The 22,735-nt window shown below is 38.7% G+C and overlaps 1 protein-coding gene across 3 annotated transcripts in view; it reads left to right on the top strand.

Annotated features, from left to right (window-relative positions):
* The window catches only part of Znf407 (zinc finger protein 407), a 378,589-nt gene that overhangs the window by 266,241 nt on the left and 89,613 nt on the right, over positions 1-22,735 (top strand). For all 3 annotated transcript variants that reach the window (XR_003711625.1, XR_003711624.1, XM_028768952.1), the window contains exon 8: positions 4,118-4,296. Coding sequence is in view for 1 of the 3 variants with exons in the window: in XM_028768952.1 (XP_028624785.1) it covers positions 4,118-4,296 (179 nt within the window). In the remaining 2 variants the exon portion in view is untranslated. The remainder of the gene's footprint in view (positions 1-4,117; positions 4,297-22,735) is intronic.

Here is a 22,735-nt window from a genome sequence, read left to right as displayed (position 1 = left end):
TATTTTATATATATGAATGCACCATCTCCACTCCAAACTTTTCTCATTTTTGAATACTTTCTTTAGGGTAATTTAGGTCAATTTCATACTGAGTTGTTATATAGTTAGGTTCATTCCTTAGATATTGAGTGCCTATATTCATTTAAGTCACTTTTAAGTACTTCTGAAATTTTTGAGGTATATGATGCCATCTATCTGGAATTCATTGTGAAGTCTCTTTGGTTTATCAGAAATCCTTTTCGTCTCTCTGACATTAGTTGTTACCTCTAAGCCCTCGCTCTTCATTTGATGGTGGTGATTTCATAAGTATAATTTTCAAAAGTACATTGTTTCACTTAATTTCTTCCTTGGCATGAACAATAAACTTAAAATCCCTCCTCTTTTAATATAAGACACATCCAGCATCTGCTCCTGTAACAGATATAGTAGAAGCCCCAGATTGGAGGTTTGGAACCTTGTGGCAGCTCCCTGAACACATATGGGGAGAGGCAGTTGATGAAGGTGCAGCCCAGTTGCAGCAGAACCCCAGGACTTTGGAGAAGTTAATACCAAGTGATGACACCCAAGGGCAACAGCAGCTGTGGAGCTGATCAGACAAGCTGTGTGTGCTGTGAATTGTAGAACCAGAGAAGTTGGGCTCCCACGCCCCTTGGAGCCCACAAGATCATGAGTGAAATCCAGACATTGGACATGGAGATGTTTAGAGTTAGGCTTTGATTTGCTCCAATTTGATTGTGACAGTGTCCCAGTTCTTCTTACTTGAATTAAAATGCATTTAATGTGAGTTTCTGATTTTACAGGAGGTTACAGGTGAGCAGCTGACCTTTTAAATTCTTTGGTACTTTAAAAATACTGGATATTTTAGAGGGATGTTGAACATTTAGAGAGACATTGGACATTTTAGAGAGGGTTTCAACTTTGAGAGAGACTTTACATGTCTTAAAGAGACTGAATATTTAAATTATTTTAATTTTTAAAGACCATGGAGCTCTTGAAGATACACCATACACCATGTTTTATATTGTGGGGTTAAGGTTAACATGGCATCTTGGGGGTAAGCAAGAAAGGGAAGGTTATGTTTAGTAGTACTGCTTGGTTTAGAGTGACAAGGATTAATTGTCCTGGCTTTTGTTCATTTGTTTGTTTGTCAACTTGACACAAGCTAGTGTTATCTGAGAAAAGGAAAGCACAATTGATTGGCCTTTAGGCCAGCCTGTGGGGTATTTTTCTCAATTAGTGATTGATGTAGAAAGGTCCAATTCATTGTAGGTGGTGCCATACCTGCACAGATTGTCCTGGGGTTTATCAGAAAGTTGCCTGAGCAAGGCAGCCATAGGGAGCAGTGAAGTAGGCAGCACCCCTCCATGACCTCAAGTCCTGCCTCCCAGTTTCTGTTCTAACTTGCTTTGATGATGGACTGTTGATGTAGAAGTATAAATGAAATAAACCCCTTTTGGTTATGATGTTTTCTTGGAGGAGTAGAAACCATAACTAAGTTAGTTACCTTACTCACTTATATTCTTAGTCCATAGCCTCTAGTGAAGGGAGAATACATTTTCCTTAAGGGTGTATCATATCCATGCATATATAGATAGCTACAAGTTGGACACAGTAGGTTAGGGGTCAGTGAAAATGACCTGGGAGGTCACAGTGCTTGCTGGAATATTTGAGAACCTGAGTTTGATTACTTGGATGAACAAAATGAACATGGTAGAGGGAGAGAAGTCCTCCTCTGACAACAAATGCACCCACACACACACATGCACACAAAGACACATGCACACACACACACACACACACACACACACAGAAACACACACACACACATATTGTAGTCTGAGGCATCCATGCACAGTTAAGTAATCTTTTAAAATATTTAGAGGCTCTAAAGCTGGGGGTGGAGGGGAGCTGTCTGGGGGAAGGAGTAGACCCAGAGGTAGCAGAAGCGAATATGCTCAGAATACACTGTATGTGTGCATGGCATTTTCAAAGAATTAATTTTTAATAACTTTTTTGCTTGAGAGAGGTTTAACCTTGCTCTGTTTAGCCTTGACTGTCCTGAAACTCATTCTGTAGAACAATCTAGCCTCTAACTCAGAGAGAGACCCACCTACCTTAAGTGCTGGACTACTACCACCTAGCAGTTTTAAAAAACTCTTTAAATAACGTTATTCTTATCATAAGAGTATTTGGGGGTTTGATCCTGGCAGCTCTTCAGGGATTACCTCAGCCTTAGGAGCCATGTAGAGAAACCTCCTTTCCTGCTCCCACAGTGGGGTTCACTCTAATTGGAGGGGTAGCCTTTGAGCTACATGGCAGATGATCACTGTGAAGAAATCTTCAAGTTTAATGGCTTGTCTTAGGTGATGGCTGCTTCCTACATCGTGGTGGATCATGGGTGCTTGTGCCACACACCTTTGCCTTTTATTCCTCCATGCTAACTCAGAAGACCTGGAGTCCAAACCTGAGCCTGTAGACAGCTTTGAACCACTCTAGCATCTGGTGAACTGTGTGCTTGGCACCTGCCTTCCTGTAAAGATTAAATTCAGGGTTCAGATGATTTATTTAACTCTTTATTTCATAGCTAAGGGAAGAGCTCTCAGAATTAAAGTAACTGCCTTACATTACAGAGCCCTATATAGAGAGGATTTGAGTTCACACATTGGTAACAATGAGTTAGGCTGGGCTGCCTAAGTCATGCCTAAATTATCACTGGCCCCTTAGCAGCCTAGTGGAGTGAAATGGTAGCAAGGCGTGGGGGAACATACAGCACATCTTCCTGCAGATCCAGACCCAGAGATCCCAGACTGTCCTGTTCTGTCCTGGGAGGATCCCTGTGCTCTCTTGCTTTGCAGTCTTCTTTATCCAGAGAGGTTCTCCTGGGTCTCCTACTGGGGCACTTGAGGCAGAGAACTCATCTGAGGATTGGAAATATGCATAGAACTCCTTAACATATTTCTAAGAATTTTTAGCTTTTCAGAAGACAGGATACACAAGGAGATAGTTGGAGACAGGAATAAACTTTTTGGTATGTAGAAATTCTTATGGCAAAGAAGAGGAATTCAGAGATTAAAGTCCAGGCCAGAGGAGTACTGATCAAGGACAAAAAGGCCCCTCAGTCTGTGTCTCCTCTGTCCTCAGGGTGTTTGCTTTGTAGTTCTTAGCAGGGGTGATCAGAGGGCGTCTTGCATGCATGTGTCCATGGTGGCATGGCTCCGTACAGCCAGTCTACAGGGAAGGGCAGCAGCACATACGTGATAGTCAGCCTTGTGTGTACATCAGACAGAGTGACGTCTGAGTGATAAACTCGGTAAGAGCTCATTATTCACTCACAAAAAGATATTATTCTCATAAAGGTAGCGGGTCATGGCTTCTTTACTCTGGAACCCCAGCCCTGTTAGGATGTGTCTTCCTAGTGACAGGGACATGAGGCCTGTAATCTTAACCCAGAGATAGCAAACATGTCCTCTATTCACTGAAGCTGGAAAACTCTGTGGGATTTGGTATATTCACCAGCAACTATCACCTCAGTCATCTTCAGACTTTGGTTATGCTAAAAACAAACACCATCTATGTTTGCCAGAAATCATTATTACCCACATGCCTTTCTGTGGCTTCTGGTCTCTGTGTATTTCTCTTTATTCTCTCTCTCTCTCTCTCTCTCTCTCTCTCTCTCTCTCTCTCTCTCTCTCTCTCTCTCTCTCTTGTCTTCCTTTGGCTTCTGGTCTCTGTGTTTCTCTTCATTATCTCTCTTTCCCTCTCTCTCTTTTTCTCTCTCTGTATTATATATATAATATTTATATGCTCATAATCAGTACAGGCTTCACTGTGCTCAAGTAGTACCAGAACAATTTGATATTAAACATACAGGCTGGGATTTTGTGTCTCTGGTTCTACACAGAGGTGAATTGCTGAGGCAAAAGACTACCTTAGGACCTGGTACCTTGGTTATGGAATGGACATCATCGTAAGGTAGATTTCTTACTTATGTTAACCTGTGAAGTTAGTAGATGGATACTGCTTAGCATGTAGAAACGACTGCCAGGGGAACTGGATAAGCATTTGTGATGTAGTGATACTGATCAGACTTAATTCCATTTCCTTTCTTACTTGATAGGTCAAATTGCGCTGAGAATATCCGCAAACACATTTTACACACCGGCAAACATGAAGGTGTCAAGATGTACAACTGCCCAAAATGTGACTATGGGACGAATGTCCCTGTGGAATTCCGAAACCACTTGAAAGAACAGCATCCTGACATTGAGAACCCTGACCTCGCATACTTGCATGCTGGTAAGGAATGGAAAAATTAAAGCACTTGCATTCTTAACAGATCTCATTGCATTCTCCACAGTGGTAATGATGCTCTTTCTAGAGTACTGTGACTTCTTCCCATGGAATCCAGTGTTGATGGAGTCTGTTTCTGGCCCTATATAGTGGTTCATTTTGCTCCTTCCCTGTTCTGCATGGAAATAGACCCTTTCACCTGTATTTTATTCATATACTCAAATCTAATAAAATTTCTGTGGAGCCTCAAAGTTAGTAGCAAATATTTAAAGCATAGTCAGATACTGATGTCAGAGTTTTTAGGTTTTGTTTTTATTAATTGGTGGAGCTTATTTTTATTATTTAAAATGTTATGCCGTATTCTCTATACCACTATTCTCCCATAAAAACATGGAGACTGGAAGAATGGGACTGGGGAGGTGACTCAAGCACCTTGAATGTTATAAGCTCCTCCCTTTCCACAAGGAAAAAGAGATGAGCCTGTGCTGGTATGGCTGAGAGATTGTTCCTTCCTCTTGGAGTGAAGTCAGATATGATGAAATGTCCTATGATTATGGGTTCGTGTATTCTCATCAGGTACTTCAGTATGGTGATTTCGGCTTTTTCATATTTAAAGGTTTATCACTGGATACATTTAGAATTTTCAGATGTTTTACATACATACATGCATATATACATACGTACATACACTCACATATTATGAGATATATCTGTGTATTTCCTTACAGTATGAAATGTTTCTTTTCTGTCTTTAGCCATACCTCTTGCCACAATTCATGTAGCCTTGCCCCAACAGCTACCTTATATGATTGTGTGTTTCTAATCTGGTGTTCGGTGGTAATGTTCTACATTAACCACTGTCTTTTACTTAGTATTCAAATTTAATGTAACCGTTGGTACATTGACTCTAGTCAAAAACAAAACTACACCATCTGTGTCCAGTGCAGTGTTTGCACTTCTGCTGTCTCTCTTATTCAGGAGTAAGTTTGGTGCATATCCAGTGCACCTTGAGACAGAGCTGATATGTGTCTGTGTTGGCACACAGCAACCACATCAAATTATTTGTATTTCTTTTCTCTTTGATAGCTACATCTTACAATTCTGTAAATCAAACCCAAAGAAAGATGGTTTAAAAAAAATTCACTTCAGGGACCAGAAACTTAAGGTCCATGGATTGGCAGAAGTGTGGAAGTGCCTTTGTCATGCTGGCCCCTCATGCTACCGAGGCAGCACTCATTGTTCATAGGCAGATTCCCACCAAAGCCCCAGTAGAATGTGGCCGGCCTCTCTCCTGTATTTCACCTTTCTCTCTGAGAAGCCAGGACTATTGAAGGCAGTGATAGAGCACTGTGCTCCTTCAGAAAAGATTAGCAGTGAGCCATGATGCGATATTTGTAAAGTATTTTAGTTTGCTGTATTATATATGTTATTTTTTCATAATTAAATTAACTTTTCATTTGTTCTACATACTAAGACATAATACATTGTATCACTCAAATAGTACCTTAAATTATTGTCTGTATTGGTTAGTATGATGTGAATTTACCATGCTATGTTATAAATCTAGATTGTCATATTCTTTTCTAAGCTATTCTTTATGATGTATTTTATTCCACTTTATTTCATAGCAGTTATAAATATAGGAATGGGGAAGTTTGACTGTTATCAAAACCCTGTCTCCTTTTTGCTTCCTTTCTGATTGTTACTAATTCAGTACCATTTAAGCTATACTTAATTCATTTTTTAACTCAGATTTATACTTACATTAAATTTGATATTCTTCCCCAGCCCATTTGCCTTTGTCTTCCTGAGCTCCACATGCACACGACTTTGTCCAAGGCATGTTCCTGGTGTGCAGTCAGGTCTGGGTGTTCTGCCGTGCAGAGCCTAGCACAGGGCAGCCCTTACTCAGGGCACCCGCCTTCTGTTTCCATGGGCTCCTTTCATACCTGCTGTCAGTTTGATACCTGATATATGTCATGACATCCTGTACAATAGTTTATTTTATGAAGAAACTCAAAACTTTGAAAAACCTGACAGTTTTTCATTGTTTTTCCTTTACAAAAACCAATTATTACTTCCACATAAAAAGGGAGGAATTTTTCTGACATGATTGCCTTTGGTAAGTCCATGCTGACTCACTGCTATTAAATTGTACTTCTCCACATGTATCATTAAGCTCATCCATGAGTATCATCTCAAATTTATTTCCTAATATAGATGCTAGACTTACAGGTCTATAATTTTCAGCCTCTCCCCTCTTCTTTTTAACCTTCAGGCTGGATTCCTTGTTTTCTAGTCTCCTAGTTCTTCACTCTAACAAAAGACTTCCTAAAATAATTAACAGTTCAGGGGTGGGAATCTTTTACCCAGTCATCGACCCTAGTTCATTTATTTAAATGCTGCTAAGCGTCTTTGTTCCTCCCAAACTATGTGTATGCCCTGGCACCTTCTGCTATAGTCAGTCCTCTGGGTCCTTTCTGGCATAGCAACCTTAGTATTTTGGTACCTGGCCTTACCTCTTTGCTCTCTTTCTGATTTTCATGTCTGCTCAAGTTTCTAAGTTTAGATAAACCTGTACTGCATTCTTTGAGTTGAGGAGTGAAAAGTATCAGAGAGACTGTTTGTATCAGCCTACGTTTTAGTGCTATGATTGACATCCATGAAACCCCATTCCTGAATGTTTGTCTGTGAGAATGTGATTTTCTCATCAGAAATGAAGACTTGTGCTCTCCTCAGTGCGTCTTCTATTAAATAATATTCTTTCTTCAAGACCCTGTAGTGACACATCCTTACATACTTTAAGGCTTCATGTGCTCGAGAGTAAATATGGTCTTTAATGTTTCAGCACTGCGTATGAGTACCTCTTTTTTGTACTCAACACTGTAGATCATTGTTAGGGAAGGATTTGCCACTGTCTGTCTGGCACACCCTCATATTCTTCTCAGGACCAGCAGAGGCAGAGTTTGCTTACTGAAGTTTGAGCCTAGACTGAATCCTGATGGCTTCCTGTTCCATGGTCAGTGGCAGTGCTGCAGTTTTTGCTTTTCGTGCTATCAAGTTATGCATTTTAATTACAAAAAAGAAAGAGGAACAGGAATAATAATTCCAGGCTTCCCACCAGACTGTTCAGAAACAAGTCTCTGATGGTCAGGAGTTCCAGTTAATGATTTTAAAAATGGGTCTTCCAGTAGTTAAGTTCCCTAAGGATACATAACTAAAGTCTAGCTGAATCAAATTCTTGACTGTCTTCTTGAATGCTCTCACATATAGTCTAATCATGCATGTAAAGGAATTTTTAAAAATCAGTTAATCAAATTTTTACCATGTAAAATTTAAACACAGGGGGAATTTCAGATTTCATATTATCTGAATATGTACAATAGGAAGTAAAAATGTGCAATAGCTTTAAATCCACTATGGTAAATATTTTCATGGTAGGTTTTCAATGTCCCTATATCATACAGAAGAAAATAGAAAGATAGAATCAAATGGACTAGTGTTGCTGTGGACTGAGTCAATGTAGCTTCGACCACTCCCTCAATCCAGTCTGTATTTCCTTTCTCAGCTTCATAGTAGTACAGTATACACAATTGAAATAAACCTTTATCAATATGTTTTCTATCATTATCTCCTGATAGGATTGAAAGGTGGTACTTGAAAATCATAGAAACTTGTTCAGTTAAATACTCTTGGATAGATGATAGTCACAAAAGTTTGTTGCCGGCTACACGATGTTAAAGAAAAGTTTTGAAGTGCTGTTTATATATTTTCACCCAAAAGATAGGCTGAATTCTCCTTTGCTATCAAGGCCTGTGTAATTCAGAGCACATTAAAATGTCCTTTGCTGTGTCTTATCTACCTTCTCATAGTTATATTGTGGTCTAATCAGGACCAGCATGCATGGCATTTGAGAACAGGACTCCGAAAGTTAAGAATGTTTTGAAAAGAAGAGGGAAGCAGAATTCTTTGGAGGGGAAATTGATTGTGGACAGTTCAAGTGAGGCAGTATGATCTGATCCAGTGATGGATAAGGCTCTTACTTTTTATAGACCTTCTACTGACTGTGTAGTCAATACAATCATATTTAAAAATTTACATGCGTCACATATTTTGAATCCCTAGTAAAAGTGGTTTTATATAAGAACTATTTATTGTAGGTGTTGATAAGTCCCATCTCTAGCTCTGCATAACAGGTTGTTGCTTTAATTGAACTTGTTTAATGAAGGAAAACAGCATAGATTTTTCAAATTATGAAATTTAGATGTGTTATATAATTATCTTTGACATTTATTAAAAATATAACATTATTTTTAACAATTTCATTTTTGTTTGCAATGAGTAAAATTATCATTGCACAACTTTTCTGTGAGGTTTTGTAGAGTAACTGCAAAATCACACAAAAGTACAGATTAGTAGTATTCACTCAACATCCCTAAATGTCACCATTACGTCGTCATGGAACAACAAAACGCAGCCACGTAAACATTCCTACATTGCTGCTGTCCATGCACTCTTCTGTTTTCAGAGTTTGCCGTTTCTTCAGTCATATCCTTTATTTTCTCTTTTCACTAGAATCTGTCCATGGCCAGCATTTGTTATTGCTGTCATGTCTTAGTTTTCCTGGTCCATGACCACTTCTCCTCTTTTATGATTTTGATACTTCACAAACATAGACCAGTCACTGTGTAGAATTCCTCTTGAGTTAGCCTAATGTTTATATAAGAATTAGTTGAGGCTGTAAAAGATACATTTGTTATATCTACAGATGGTGCTCTGACCAGCAGAATGAGATGTGTCCTGCAGGTTCCTCCACTGTCAAATGGCATTTACTTTTTAATAAGTGGATGTCTTTGAAAATTATTTTCTGGCATTGCCTCGAAAGGTGTTCTGGCACTGTATTGAGCCTAAGGTTCATCTTGCGTGTTTTCCTGCCCATGTTCTAAAGTTAGTGGCTTTGGTTTCCAGATGGCCTCTGTGTCCCAGTTGTGTACATTGCTTTCATGTGCTTCTTCTTCTAGACATCCTCATCAGACAGGCTAGGACATTCTTGTGAGCATTTGTCCCATGGCTTCTCTGTGATTGTGCACTTAGGTCCGTCTGACTTTGTATTCAGCAGTGACTTTTGTGGCTATGACACTAAAAGCACAAATGGTAAAAGAAAGAAAACAAGAGACAAGTTAAACTGCATAAAACACAACAAAGCTTTGTACTTCAAGAAAACTATATTAAACGGCAGAAGATAATATACAGCTGTCTTGTAAAGTACTTGCATCCAGAACATTTAATGTTTGCTTAGGTGTATGCTAAACAGCAGCAGGGCAAGTGTCCCCTTTAAAATTGGGGAAGCGCCAATGTAGGAATGTTTACGTGGCTGCGTTTTGTTGTTCCATGACAATGTAATGGTGTCATTTAGGGATGTTCTCACCAACAACTGACCAGTACCCAGTAAGAATTTACAAATATACTTAGCATCATGACACACTAGGCAAACACAAACCAAACAAAAATGAAGTGCCATGAAGTCATTATTTTCAGTTTGTCTCATGCTTTTAATTTACTTTGGACTGAAGACTAAGGGCTATATCTGAGTATGAAGTACCCACAAAGATTTACGTATTAGTAGTTTGTTCCCAGGTGACAACTGCAATCATAGAGGTGACTACACCTTAACCACTCAGCTTTCGTTGTAAGCTTTTCCATTAATGGCTGCAGAAAGAATGAACAAGTAGGAGATAAGTTTTGGAGAGAGAAATTACATCACTTAGGCCATCCTCAGGGGACATGTGCCTTCCCCATGGCCTCTCTGTGTCTTACTCTGTTTGCCAGCAGCCGTGAAGCCAAAAGCTCTAATGCCATGTGCACTAGAGTGCTCTGTAGGCTCCCACAATGGGGATGCGACCATGGACTGAAACTGCCCTAAAAGTCAATCTGTTGCCCTCTTAGATTGCTTCACAGTACATTTAATCCTCTGAATCATTTTAAGTCATGTTTTGTGTAACATATGAACTATGGGTTTTATTCTTTTGTCTACAGAGCAGTGTCTTATTCATTGAAAATATCTTCCTAGATTAATTTTTTTGTACTTCTATTCCAAGTCAGTTAGCTGTATTTCTTTGGGCCATTTTCTTTACATTAATTAGTATAGCAATTTCTAAAATTAAGTACATATGGGTTTTTAATTTTATTCTCAAAATGCCTTAGTTAATTATATACATATTCTTTCAGCTTTGTATCCTTCACCTCTTCATTGTTCTGTGATTTGATTTAAATCCATCAAGAGTTGTCTGATTTGTCATTACCTATCCCTTTTCTTGAATGACTTTCTTACAGAGGAAAACATATAATGCAGCTCAAAATAATCTCACAGAAAAATAAAATGAAGTTTGTATATTTGTATTGAGAGTACAGTACACAGTAAAATTAGTATTCTTTAATTTTTATATCTTTAAATAAAAATCAAGTTTTTCCCCTTTGATATTCTTCTCTGGTAAGCTTTGAAATTGTAAAAATACATTCACCTAATTCAAATTTTGTATTCACAATATAGTCGTATGTCACTTAATAAGAGAGGTCTTCGGAGAACTGTGGTATTAGGCAATTTCATTGTTATCATTGACCGATGTATGTGTCATAGCCTGCTACATATGGAAGCAATGTATTAGGTATCTGTGTTTGAATATCCATGTCTGAATGTGCTATGAATATGTCGTCTGTCTACAGTCTGTCATACAGTTACTGCTGTCATGGCTGTGCTAAAGGAAGTGTGATACTAAAATCAGGTATTGGAGAATGCAGGTGGATCATACTGACGTTGTCTTCTGTGACTGGACTTTTCATGTCACAAGGTTCTTCAACATTGATCCATGCCATGGCATTTGACTGAATTTCCTTTTTTCAAGAGACTCAGTAAGTGTGCATCACTCCACAAGCTCCACAATTGCACATGCTGGACACTAGCTTTTCTGTACCCATGGCTTTCAGGGTATTGAGAGATTTCTTAGCAAGCGTACTTGAAAAGGACAGTATGAAAATTGGGAAGAATTAATAGGAAAATCAGATGAATTGCCATGAGCCTCTAAAGGGAAATTGACCCGAAAGGTGTTACATGGCACATGCTAGTGAGCATTTGGATGTAAGAGTCATTTAAATAAAATTTCAAATTTTCTTTATTGGTAAAAAAAGGAGACTATTTGAGCTTCTTGAAATATTCTTTCTTACTGTTTTCCCTTTTTTTCTGAGAAAGATTAAAAACAGTTAGATACTTTCTTTTAATAGAAGAAAATCCATCATTGTAAAGCAGTCACTTGAATCACGTAATAGCTTTCACTGCAGCAGAACATAGCGTAGGCCCTAACTCCATAAAACACTGTTTTTGATGGCTGGTCTAGAGTCTTCTTAAAAAGCTCTGTTCAGACGTGCTCGCTCTTGTCACCGCTATTAGTGCCATTTGTTGAGTAGCATGTCAGAGTGATTGGCAGGGACTCATTCTTTCTGCTAAAGACTCATAATTTTAGTGCATGCTTAAAATAAAAACCTAGCATAAGTGACTTCCTGTTTGTAAAGGAAAAGACAGGATTCCTTTGCAAGTAGCATAGATTATTTCAATCAGTGCATGGAATGTAACGTGAGGTTCTTCTTCTTTTGGAAGAGAATGCTCGTTGGGCACAGCTGCAGGGTCTGCTTTACAGCCCTTGCCTAGGCTCGCTCTGCTAGAGTGATGTGCAGTGCCGTTCTCCTTCTGTGTGCTGGCTGGGGACACATTCAGGGCCATGTCGTCAATGGGCTTAAGCAGCCATCAGTCTCTCTTAATACTGTGAGTCCTGAAAGGATTAAATGAGTTAACATTTGTAACATAATTAAAATAGGACATAGCTTTCTATTAAACTCTCCAAGCATTTTACAAATAAAATATATAATTAAAAATTACTCTGTTCTATGTTCTTTTTAATTATGCCAATAGATGCTCCTCTTGATTGACAAGGTCTATGTTCTGTGTTGTACTTACGGTCACATAGATAGCTTGGACTATTAACACAGCTCACACATTCATGTTTTAGCAACTTTTATTCTAATCATTTTTCCATATTCTTTTGAGACACATGGCTTTGTAATAAATACTCTGCTGTAAAGATTGTCCATATCTTACCATGGAGACATTCAGTTCTCCTGATGTGCTTGTGTCCTGTTTAATGGCTTTTGGTTTCACTTGAACTTTTGTTGTTTAGAAAGCTGCCAAATTCAACAACCATTTCTGCTGATCCAGTAGTTAAGTGAACCAAATATTTATTGAGTATTTGACATTTTATTAAGCATGCAGTCAACACTGAGCTATGACACTTTGCTGTGCTTAATGGATAGACTGTTGATTTATATTTCTTAGATTTCCCTGGCTATTTAGACCAGGCAAACATCTCATTTAAATCAAAGATCAAATAATATAGGTACCAAATGTTGTCTTTCTTGTGCACATTTTATTTTTAAATTCTTTCAACTTTTAAGTGTTCTTGCTGTTTAAAGGTGAGTAGACGTTCCATTTGCTTTAGTAATGATAATATAACTCATATTTGTGTAACTTAAGTATTAAAATAGTTGATTAACGAGCATGTTTATCTGTGTCAGAAGAGTGGGATAAGAGATAGGCTAGAAATCTGAAGCAGGCAGGAGGAACTGCAGGTCAGGAACAGTGTGTGGAGCACAAGGTGATGAGAACCTAAGGGTATAGGAATGAGAAAGCGCAGAGAAGGAAGAGGCACAGGATATCGCCTAGTAATAGTCTAGGGTTCTGTTTTGTCTTAATGTTTTCCTACTGTGTAATCTTCATATCTCTTGCCTTTACCCCCAGTATATAATGAAAAAATAAATAAATGTGTTTATGAGAGATGCTTTTATGTTATGAGTCTTTGGCCATGAGCTAGAACTAAGCTCACAAAGTAATATTCTTTTGTATGGAATTCTTTTTAGTACTTAATATATTTTCACCTCAATTTCTGTGTCCAATAAAGTATGTTAGATGCTTTCTGGTCATTTTGAAAACATCAAATTTGTAATATCTTTTCCTTCCTTGACAAAAACATTTCAAATCTAGGACCGAGTGTTTTGTTTTTTGTGGCAGGATCAAGTTGGGTGTGTTCATATTCTAGGCATTAAGATGCCAGCAGACTCCTGTTTTATGATATGCATAGTCATTTTCACTCACTGTAGGAAACAATATTTTATCATCATAATACAGGTAAAATTGAATGTTTTTCTCTAAGGAAGTCTAAAATGTAGCATGGTAATTTACAGACATTTTATCTGAGTATTTATATTTACTTCTACTGCACTTACCCGTGCTCAGGACCAGCATCTGCAATAGTGATACAGAACAGAGAGAACCACTATCCCCACCCTGCAGCATCTGCCTGCTGACAGCTGCACTGCTCCCGTAGAGGCCTCACCCACAATGCATAATCTCTCCTGTGGGCTGAGCAACCACTGGCAGGCCCTGTGCTGTATTGTGAGCTTTTATTGAGACCTTGACACCACAGATATCTAGAAGTTGTGATGCAATGATCTCGGTGGTGTAGGGTTTTTCCTGTTAATCTAAACCTCTTTATTATGTCCAAATTTTTAGTCCTAGACATTGTTGCTATCTCTGTAAAGAAGGGAAAACTTAATTTTTAAACTTCAGTGTAAGCAAGGTTTTGAAAACATCTAACTTCATGAATTTAATTTCTAATTTTTCCTTTGCTATGTTGTAAACATTTTTAGTCACTAGAAATTAAGTTTTGCTGATATCTTGTATCAGCTGTCATATTGAGCTAATAAATGAGATTCCCATGATATTTGTGATATTGGTGAAATGCTTTGCATGCAAGAAAAAGAAAAACTCACGTGAGCCCTATCTACAGTGTCCCCTTCCATACCACACCCGGAATCAGTGTGAGCAAGTAAGGGTGTGTCTTGCCTTGGCACAACATAGACATTAATTGAGCAACTATACAAAAATATGTACAATTGCTTATAAGATATGTAAGGACAAAGCCTAATGTATTTATCAGAGACACTAGCAGTGTAATCTGTGTGGAAAGAACTCAAGGGAAGGGTTTCTGTGATCCTGAACTAACTGCAGATTGTTCTCAATAAATGACCACATCGTGTGTGACAACAGAGTGATGCAGGCATTTGTAATTAGCTCAGTATTTGCAAAGTAGCTGACTACTTTAAGATGAGTAGTACAATCTGCAGCCAGCCTTCAGTGTCGTTGTAACCACAATTATGCCACTACTTTTTAAATATAATGTGGCAGTGTTACATGTGATGCTGGAGTGAATATCACTACTCCATCGTGCTTCTCAGTCACAGGTCTCTCACAGGAGAATTCAGCTTCTCACAACCGTGAGCTAAAACCTTAAAAGAGGGCCTGATGTACCAAATTTAGTCTTAGATGTGTAACTCTAAGCAAGGAAGTTTAAGTATATGTACAATTAAAAAAAAAAGGCTTGAATCTCCTTGATACTCCCTCTATTGTTAGAACTAGATGAAATCAAAGGTCAGGTCCTCAGTATTATGCAACTTCATTGGAATCAATCACTAGTATTTACCTGTTTTGAACTCTTCACCAGGGAAACAGTGGTATCTTTAATAAAGGTATGACATGGTATATGTGGAACACTATCTCATCATTACCTGCATAACAGTCCCATTGAGGGCTTTGGCAGGTATGCGTCATGGGTATCGTGTCCTTGGAAGTCATTGCTTTCTTCATTGTCCATCTCAGTAATTTTTCACCAGTTTGCCAATGGCCTGCATAATCTCGAAGTTTCTCGCTTTCTCTTACATCTTAGAGCCTGCCACATCTACATAGTTGCCATGGGTTTTCCTGACAGGGTTTTGCACAGGTGTAACTCTTGGGTCAAATAGGCGACTCTATGAAGTGTGCATGCATGTGTGTCTGTGTCTGTGTGTTGCACTGCTGTTTCAGTCTGTTATTTTAATCAGCTAGTTGAAAATCTAAACTTAAATTTCTCTATGTCTAGTACCCTTTGAGTGGATTTCCGAATACTATTTATTAGAGAAGTCTTTCCAACTATGCCTGACTCTGGCTATGATATTAACCTTTTGTAATTAAAATGCTCTGTCTCTCTGACACATAGTATGCCCTTTTAGTTCTGCCTTTCTCCCCACTTACTCCTGTGCCACTTTGCTAATGGGAAATGCCAGCCCATTTATCCTTAGTAACCATGCTGAATTTTTCAGTCCTTTTTGATATTTAGGTTTTATTGGACGAATGTAGATTGTACCTTTTCTAAATGTATCTTAAATAATTGCCACTTACAGGAATTAAGAACTATAAGGAAAGGAAAGTCCTGACTCATAGACTAAGCTGAAGGAGGAAATGTTCCCACTGGGTCCAATTTCCTAAGAAGGACCATCAGGACAGTGGCTAGGGTCTACAATCATTGTCTAAATGACCTATAGAAAATGATCTGTTCACAATGGCCTTGATTGCACCAAGCAAACAAAGAGGAGGAACAGCCTACCAAAACCAGCTCTTGCTTGTCCTTGGCTGGGTTCTAAAGGCTCAGGAAGGGAATACAACAATAGAAATGGAGTTGACATTGCAGGATAAGCATGCTCCGAAGCACAGTGTTCATGAAGGCATGGGTTCTGCCCCACACAGAAATGTTTCTACCCTGAAGGGTTCTCAGAGTCTAAACGTACATTTTGATTACATATCACCTCAGTTGTTTCCATAAAGGTTCATTCATCTCAACAACAAACCTAAAGCATCCCTGTTCCACTTCCTTTGCTTTTTCTTCCAAAATTGGACTCAAGGGAGTAAATACCTTGAAGTAACCTCATTGAAATATGAGAAAACACCTCTTTTGCTTTAGTTAATCTTTAGTTATTTGTTGTGTGACAGACTTTTCTTGGAGAGATGCAACACACACCCTCCTTACCTCAGCGAGCCCACAAGAGACCATATTACAGATACCTCCAAAGTTCAGCTTGGTGAACCAGGAAACTTTAGTGTGGTCACATAGCAGGTTTGTGCGTGAGGGGTTGCTTATGGCAACAGAAGTGACTCAAATACAACGGCATCACCAAAGCCCATCCTAGCATGGTGACAGCTCATGAAAGCTCACTGCACATCCCACAGGCTGCCCTGTCCTTTCCAGTTGCTTCTGCTGGTCTGAGCCTCTTACAAGCTAAGCAGCTGTTCCTTGTTTCTTCTAGAGCAGTGGTTCTCAACCTTCCTAATATTGTGACGCTTTAATACAGTTCCTCATAATGTAGTAACCCCTCAACCATAAACTTATTTTCATGGCTACTTCATAACTGTAATTTTGTAAAGTAGACTTTAAATAATTAATAAAATGAATTTTTAAAATTCTTCATGAATTATAATGTAAATATCTGTGTTTCCCAATGGTCTTAGGCAACCCCTGTGAAAGAGTCTTGGAGGCCATGACCTACAGATTGAGAACCTCTCTTCTAGAAAATTTAGCTAGTTGCTGCTGCTTGCTGGCTGCTTGGCTGGTGTCTGCTTCTCTCAGGTGGCTGGACTTGGCTGGGAGATGTTTCTGCAGCCTGGCCAGTCTGAGGGTGACTCAGCTGTCTTTACTGCTTGTAAATTCTTGGAGAAGGAGCCTGGTGAATCCTGCCTTCTTTAGGAAATTCTGAAGCACTTCTGAGTTGTTTACTTCCTGCTGGTGGGTTTCCTTACAGAATGGCATGTTTCTGTTTCATTTAAAATTGAAACATAACAATACTGATGGATACCACTATGCTATTTTCTTATAAACAAAGCATAATTAAGTAGAGCTGTCATATATGATGTTTTTGTATCAGAAATTTCCTTACCAACATACTAAAGAATTAGTTGTGTTTTCAGATCTAAACTATACACATCTAATAATTGATAAGTAAAGTACAAAGGTAGACTTTAAATAATTAATAAAATTATTTTTAATGCTTCATTAATTTCATTTTTATTTTAAGCTCTCCCATATTTTCAAGATGATAAAGACAACTTCACAGTGATCAGATGACCTCTGAGATGCAGGAGACTTGAGGAACAGCCATAGAGGAAAGACAATATGTTAATAGGATAAAGCATCCCATAGAGTATTAGTGTTCCTATACCCTCCCTCACATCATTATAAGAGGCGAGGTGAATAGGAATTTATAATGACTGGGGTTTTTTATTAGTTGATCTTTACATATGTATAGGTTTCCATGCGATGTTTTTGACACATGTATACATGGTACTGCGCCTTGACTTCCCTTTGAATATTTGAACCATAGGTGCCCCTTGGCTCAGCAGTTTAAGCATCAGTCTCACAAAATGAATGCAATGCTATCTAAGATCCTTATGTTGAGTCATTTTAACAGGCACAGAGACAAAATGTAATATCCATCAGGAGGGATTATTTTAATGATGCTTATTCATGCCATGGACGGATACAGAGCTATTAAAAAGAAAGAATTAGATGTAGATGTGTTGCTAAAACCATAGCACATAGCTGTATGCAAAAGGCAATTTGCAGAATATTTTGACTACTATGACTGTACGTCTCTTAAAATGCAAAATAAGAAAATCTGCATGTAAATGTATTTGAGTATAAACATACAAATAATACCTACCAAATTGTTAGTGATGATCATCTTAAGACATAGAATTTGATGATAAATAGCTGCTTTCTTACTTTCTCTTTCTTTCCTTCTATAGTTCTTTCTTTCTTCCTTTATTATTTTGTTTGGTCATGAGTAATAAATAACTTACTTAAGAACTTCTAAAAAAGTCTTTAAATGTTCCTTCTATAACTCCAGGTCGGTGTTTCTGTTTTTACTGTCTGTGCTGCTGAGAAAAAGCAATAGCCTTAAGAAATGCAAGCTTTTCTATGTTTTCTACATTTTTCTTCTCTTTGTAACCAAAAGAAAAAGCAACAAATGCTGATTAAACTACTCTAAAGCTTTAAAGAGTAGAAATTAGGGAGTTGGGCTTCCTTTCTCCTTTCTCCGTTAGATCCACAGTCAACATGGTATAGTCGAAACCTGATGGTGATAAAAAAAAAAAGTCCACATTTGGGGCTAACACTGATGTTTCTTTGGTGTGTGACTTACCTGACTGCTGTCAGCTTTCACTTGTATGCATGTGAAGTGGATAGAGAAGTCGGCAGTCACTTCATGAGAGTCAGTCTTGCTGTGTGTGATCCCTGCTGCAGCTTCCACTGCCTGAGACTCTGAAGCATGGAATAAATACATGAGTTCACTTGTTCCATGCAGGGCTCACATTTGAGCGGAACATATGTGATCGTGGCCCTTATGGAGCTTGTTGTAGCAAGAGAGACAAATGGCACAGGAGCTATAGAGATTGTGTTTAGAAGCAGCCAGGATGTCTGCTTTAAGACTAGAGCTTTGCTGGGGACCAGACAATGAAAGAGCCTGCCAGGTTAGTTCCTGAAAATGTCTGGACCCCAGCTTCGTATGCTGTGACAGAACAGCCTTGGTGAGCTAGAGGAGGTCTGCAGATGAGGAAAAGAGGCTCATGGGGCCTGATTTTGAACATGTGTTGAGGATTAGGTGCTACTTAAAGAGGAAACCAACAGGAGTTGCTAACCAGGAAGTGACACTGGAGGGCTGGTGCCTCTCTCTGGTGCTGTCCTTGTAAGACTACATAACTTTCCTTAAAAACACTGAAGCAAGCAAGCAATGATTCAACTCTGCAACTTAGAAGAAATGTTTATTCTAGTGTGTGCTCTAAGCTCACTCAGTGAAGAGTGCTTCCCTGGCTCACCCAGGTCCTTCCGCCCTCCCCTAGCTCTGTTCGCATGGCAATCCCACTAATTTTCGGACACTGCTTAGCTTTCTTTCATTGTTTTGTTTTTAACTGGGATACATGGACCACATATGTGGAACCCACTTAGCGTCCTTTGTTCAGTACACTGATGCAGTGTTTACTCTTAGCTCAGCGTTAGCTTAGGGTGGCCTGACCACAGAGAAGGAAATGAAAGAACTAGAGAGCTGCTTCTGTGCCCTAGAGCTGGGTCAGGAGAGTGGGAACCCTGCCTGATTTCAGGGCACTGACCCTCACTTAGTGTCTTACTTCTTCTTTAGGAGCAGTTTCCTCTACTGCTTTCCACAAAGCCTGCTAGTAGAGTCTACTCCCTTGCTGATCTCAGTGCTGACTTTCTTGCCCACTGATTGAGGGTGTCTGGAGTCTGGGTGTTCATGGCACTGCATTCTCTCTGACCCTTGCTCACCTTTCTGTAGCCTGTAGGGACATTGAGTATGTTTGCTCTTGGATGCTTGCATTCATAAAGCACAAGCTTTTAGTTTTTGTTCTTATGTGGAGTCTATAAGTTGGGAGGTTAGATAGTACTGTATGAAGAGAAAATTAAGAACAAGTGCCTCAAATCCATACAAGGTACCACAACTCACCATGTGGCCCAGAGCCTCATATTGTACTTCTGACCAGAGATTTCAGACTGCTTGAAGCTGTATGTAAGCACTATGACATGTGGTGGACTAGCAGAGTTTTCTTTTACTCTTCCAAAGATTTCAGTAAAATATTGGTGACAGTGAGTGGAAGAATGGTTAGGAAGTAGCTCTGTACTTAGCACACAGTGGGATCAGGAATCATAAACAGGAAGCCCTGTTGTGATTTGAATCAAACTTGTCTTTGAAATGAAAAGACAAGGCTTCCCTTGCTTTGATCATATTAAAGGAAAAGATTCTTAAGTTGTCTAATCTGAAGCTTAGAGGAAAAGTTTTGGTGTTAGTCATTTTTAAAAACATCTGTGTTATAAAGGGCTGCTGCGTTTGGCCCCCAGCTCAGTTTGCTATGACTCAGTTCTTCAGGGTGGCTGGCTCTCTTCATGTTTATTCATATGGGTCAACATATGAATGCTGTGTGCCTGAAATTCCATTTGCCAGAGACTCTGGTCCTCAGTGTGATTGTCACTCACAAATCTACCTGCCTCTATCTAGTGGCCTCCAATCCATACAGAAATCCTTCTCTCTTTTCAGGAAGTCTCAGCTGATACCAAATAGTTATGCTATATGTGGGATCATCTCAGTGAGAGTTCTTCCTTCTAACATTAAGCAGTACTTTTGTTTGAGAAGTATTTATTATTAGGTTCTATTACATGATGTATTTTCAATTTGTTTTAGATATTTTCTTTAATCTACTTTGAAATCCATCACTTTGAAAATTAAGGATTTGTTGTAACATTTTCACCAAGAAATCCAATTTCAGAATGTGTGATCTGAGAAATGGCCTCTGATGTTTCTTAGGCTAATGTCAGATCACAGTCCTTCAGTCAGGGTTGTCTTCTCACAGCTATTACTCTAAGCAGGGAGCGATTATTTTCAGTCTGGAGAGTTACTCATTTGTCTGAATAGCTGAACTAGTAAAATTTTACAGTGTCTTCAAAGAGAACAGCACCATACAATAGTTTGTCTCCATACTAAGTCATAACATAAAAAAGTTACACCTTCCTATTCAAATTACCAAACTGGACATATTAAGAAACAGCAGGATTTCCAGTTTACTTTTGTTTTGTGTGTGTGAGTGTGCGTGTACATGTGGAGGGCAGGGAGTAATGTCCAGTGTCTTTCTTAGCCTCTGTGGGCCTTATTTATTGAGAAAACACCTCTCACAGAACCTTGAGCTCACTGACTTTGCTAGACTGGCAGGCAAGCAAGTCCTTAGACCCTCCTACCTCTCTGCCTCCCAAATTCTGGGGTCACAGGTTCATACGGCCATAGCCAGCTTTTTATTTGGTGCTATGAATCCAGATTCAGGTTTTTTCATGCTCTCTACGTTGATCTCATCAGTTGATTGAGCCATTGAACTGTTTAGTACGGATTAACTTAAGCTTTGAAGCTCATATCCAGCCTTAGGGGAACCAAAATCTTCAATATGACATCAGCTGTTAATATTGGGATTCCTATCGACAGCCCCCCACCCCAACAGTGTTTAAGACTTGGACTCCTATCCCATGGGAGCAGCCTGGGACTGTAGTTAAAGTCATCGTCATCGTCATCGTCATCGTCACAGTACTTTTGGGAATTTCTAGAGACAGGTGACACCCATTCCACTCAACAGTTTCCCAGTTAGTTAGAAACTCACTAAGTGATGCTGGATACTGAGTGCCTCATCCAGAAGAAGGTAGAAAGATGGAATACTGGGCTGAAATCAACATGTTACCAAAGTGCAAAAGTAGATGCTTATCATCCTTACAATAACATAAATGAAGCTTGCAGACACGTGTAGTGTTCACCTTTGAGTAGAATGCTACTCTGTATGTATTTCTTAGTCAGGGCACCCACCTACAATATAAGCTGTCTACCCTCTGTTTCTTTTTATAGCAAATAAGATCTGTAGATGAATTTGATACTTAAAAGCCTGTTAATCTACATTGATTTCTATTTTTTTCTGAATTCCTTAGCTGAGAAATACTGTTCAGCACTGGTTGTTCTGTTACCTAACAATAGTTGATGAAGCTTCTATGTTCAGAGTGTCACAGAAGGTTAATATTTATTGATTTTTATGGTGCTACAACTATTGTAGTTTTGCTATCAAAGATGCATGGCCATAAGCAATGGAATCTGTAAAACTGAAGGATATGTACCCAATATTATTATAAACTGTGCCAATATGCTAGATTTTAATAATAACAGATGCTTAGCTTAATACAAAAAGCTTTGAAAATGTACCTACCCCAAGGCTGGACTCATATTGAATGTTTTAATATGGAACACAAGAATAACATGTGAAAACAAAAAGCTGCTTGCCTTGCGAACAGCCATCACATTTAGTCTCTTCCTCACTTAAGTATATACTATTGATCTGAAAAGATGTCCCAGCCAGTGATCGCTGAAATTATGAGCAATAAAGGGTTTGTTTCTGTAACAAAAAGTATATAATTAGCACAAAAGGGGAGAAGCCTGTGTTTTGTTTTAAAAGAGTTTTAAAGAAACAGTTTGAGTGTCACAGCAGTGTTCAGTAATATGTAAGGAGAAAATAGCTTGATGCCTAGAATCTTGAATTCTTTCTCTGCTTGCAGATAGAATTGAAATCATGAGTGCATACTGTTTGTTTGCTTATTTTTAAGTCTATCTCCATCTGTATTTCACTGCACAAGAACGTAATCCCTGCTTCACCCTAGACGGGAGCAACATGAAGCGTGTCGGTGTCTCTTCTCTCTTGGATAGATGCATAATTTGTATTTCTTAGTTTACTAAAAGTATCCAGTAATTAACAAATGAAGTAAGACAACCCATTACTTGTTTTTATACCTAAAGTGTATAGACGTTTCTTTGCCTTTAAGGTTGCATAGATTAAATAAAAACATTCAACCTCATTTTGAAATTTAAGGTAAATTTCCATGTTTAAAGAGTGTGTGTTTGTATTCCTTCCCTTCCTCTCTCTCTACCCCATTTCTTTTTTTTT

Source organism: Grammomys surdaster, unplaced genomic scaffold (genome assembly GCF_004785775.1).
Source record: "Grammomys surdaster isolate TR1022 unplaced genomic scaffold, NIH_TR_1.0 189, whole genome shotgun sequence".
Taxonomy (NCBI): Eukaryota; Metazoa; Chordata; class Mammalia; order Rodentia; family Muridae; genus Grammomys; species Grammomys surdaster.
Note: the sequence above shows the minus strand (reverse complement) of the source record. Positions and strands in the feature narration are given on the sequence as shown.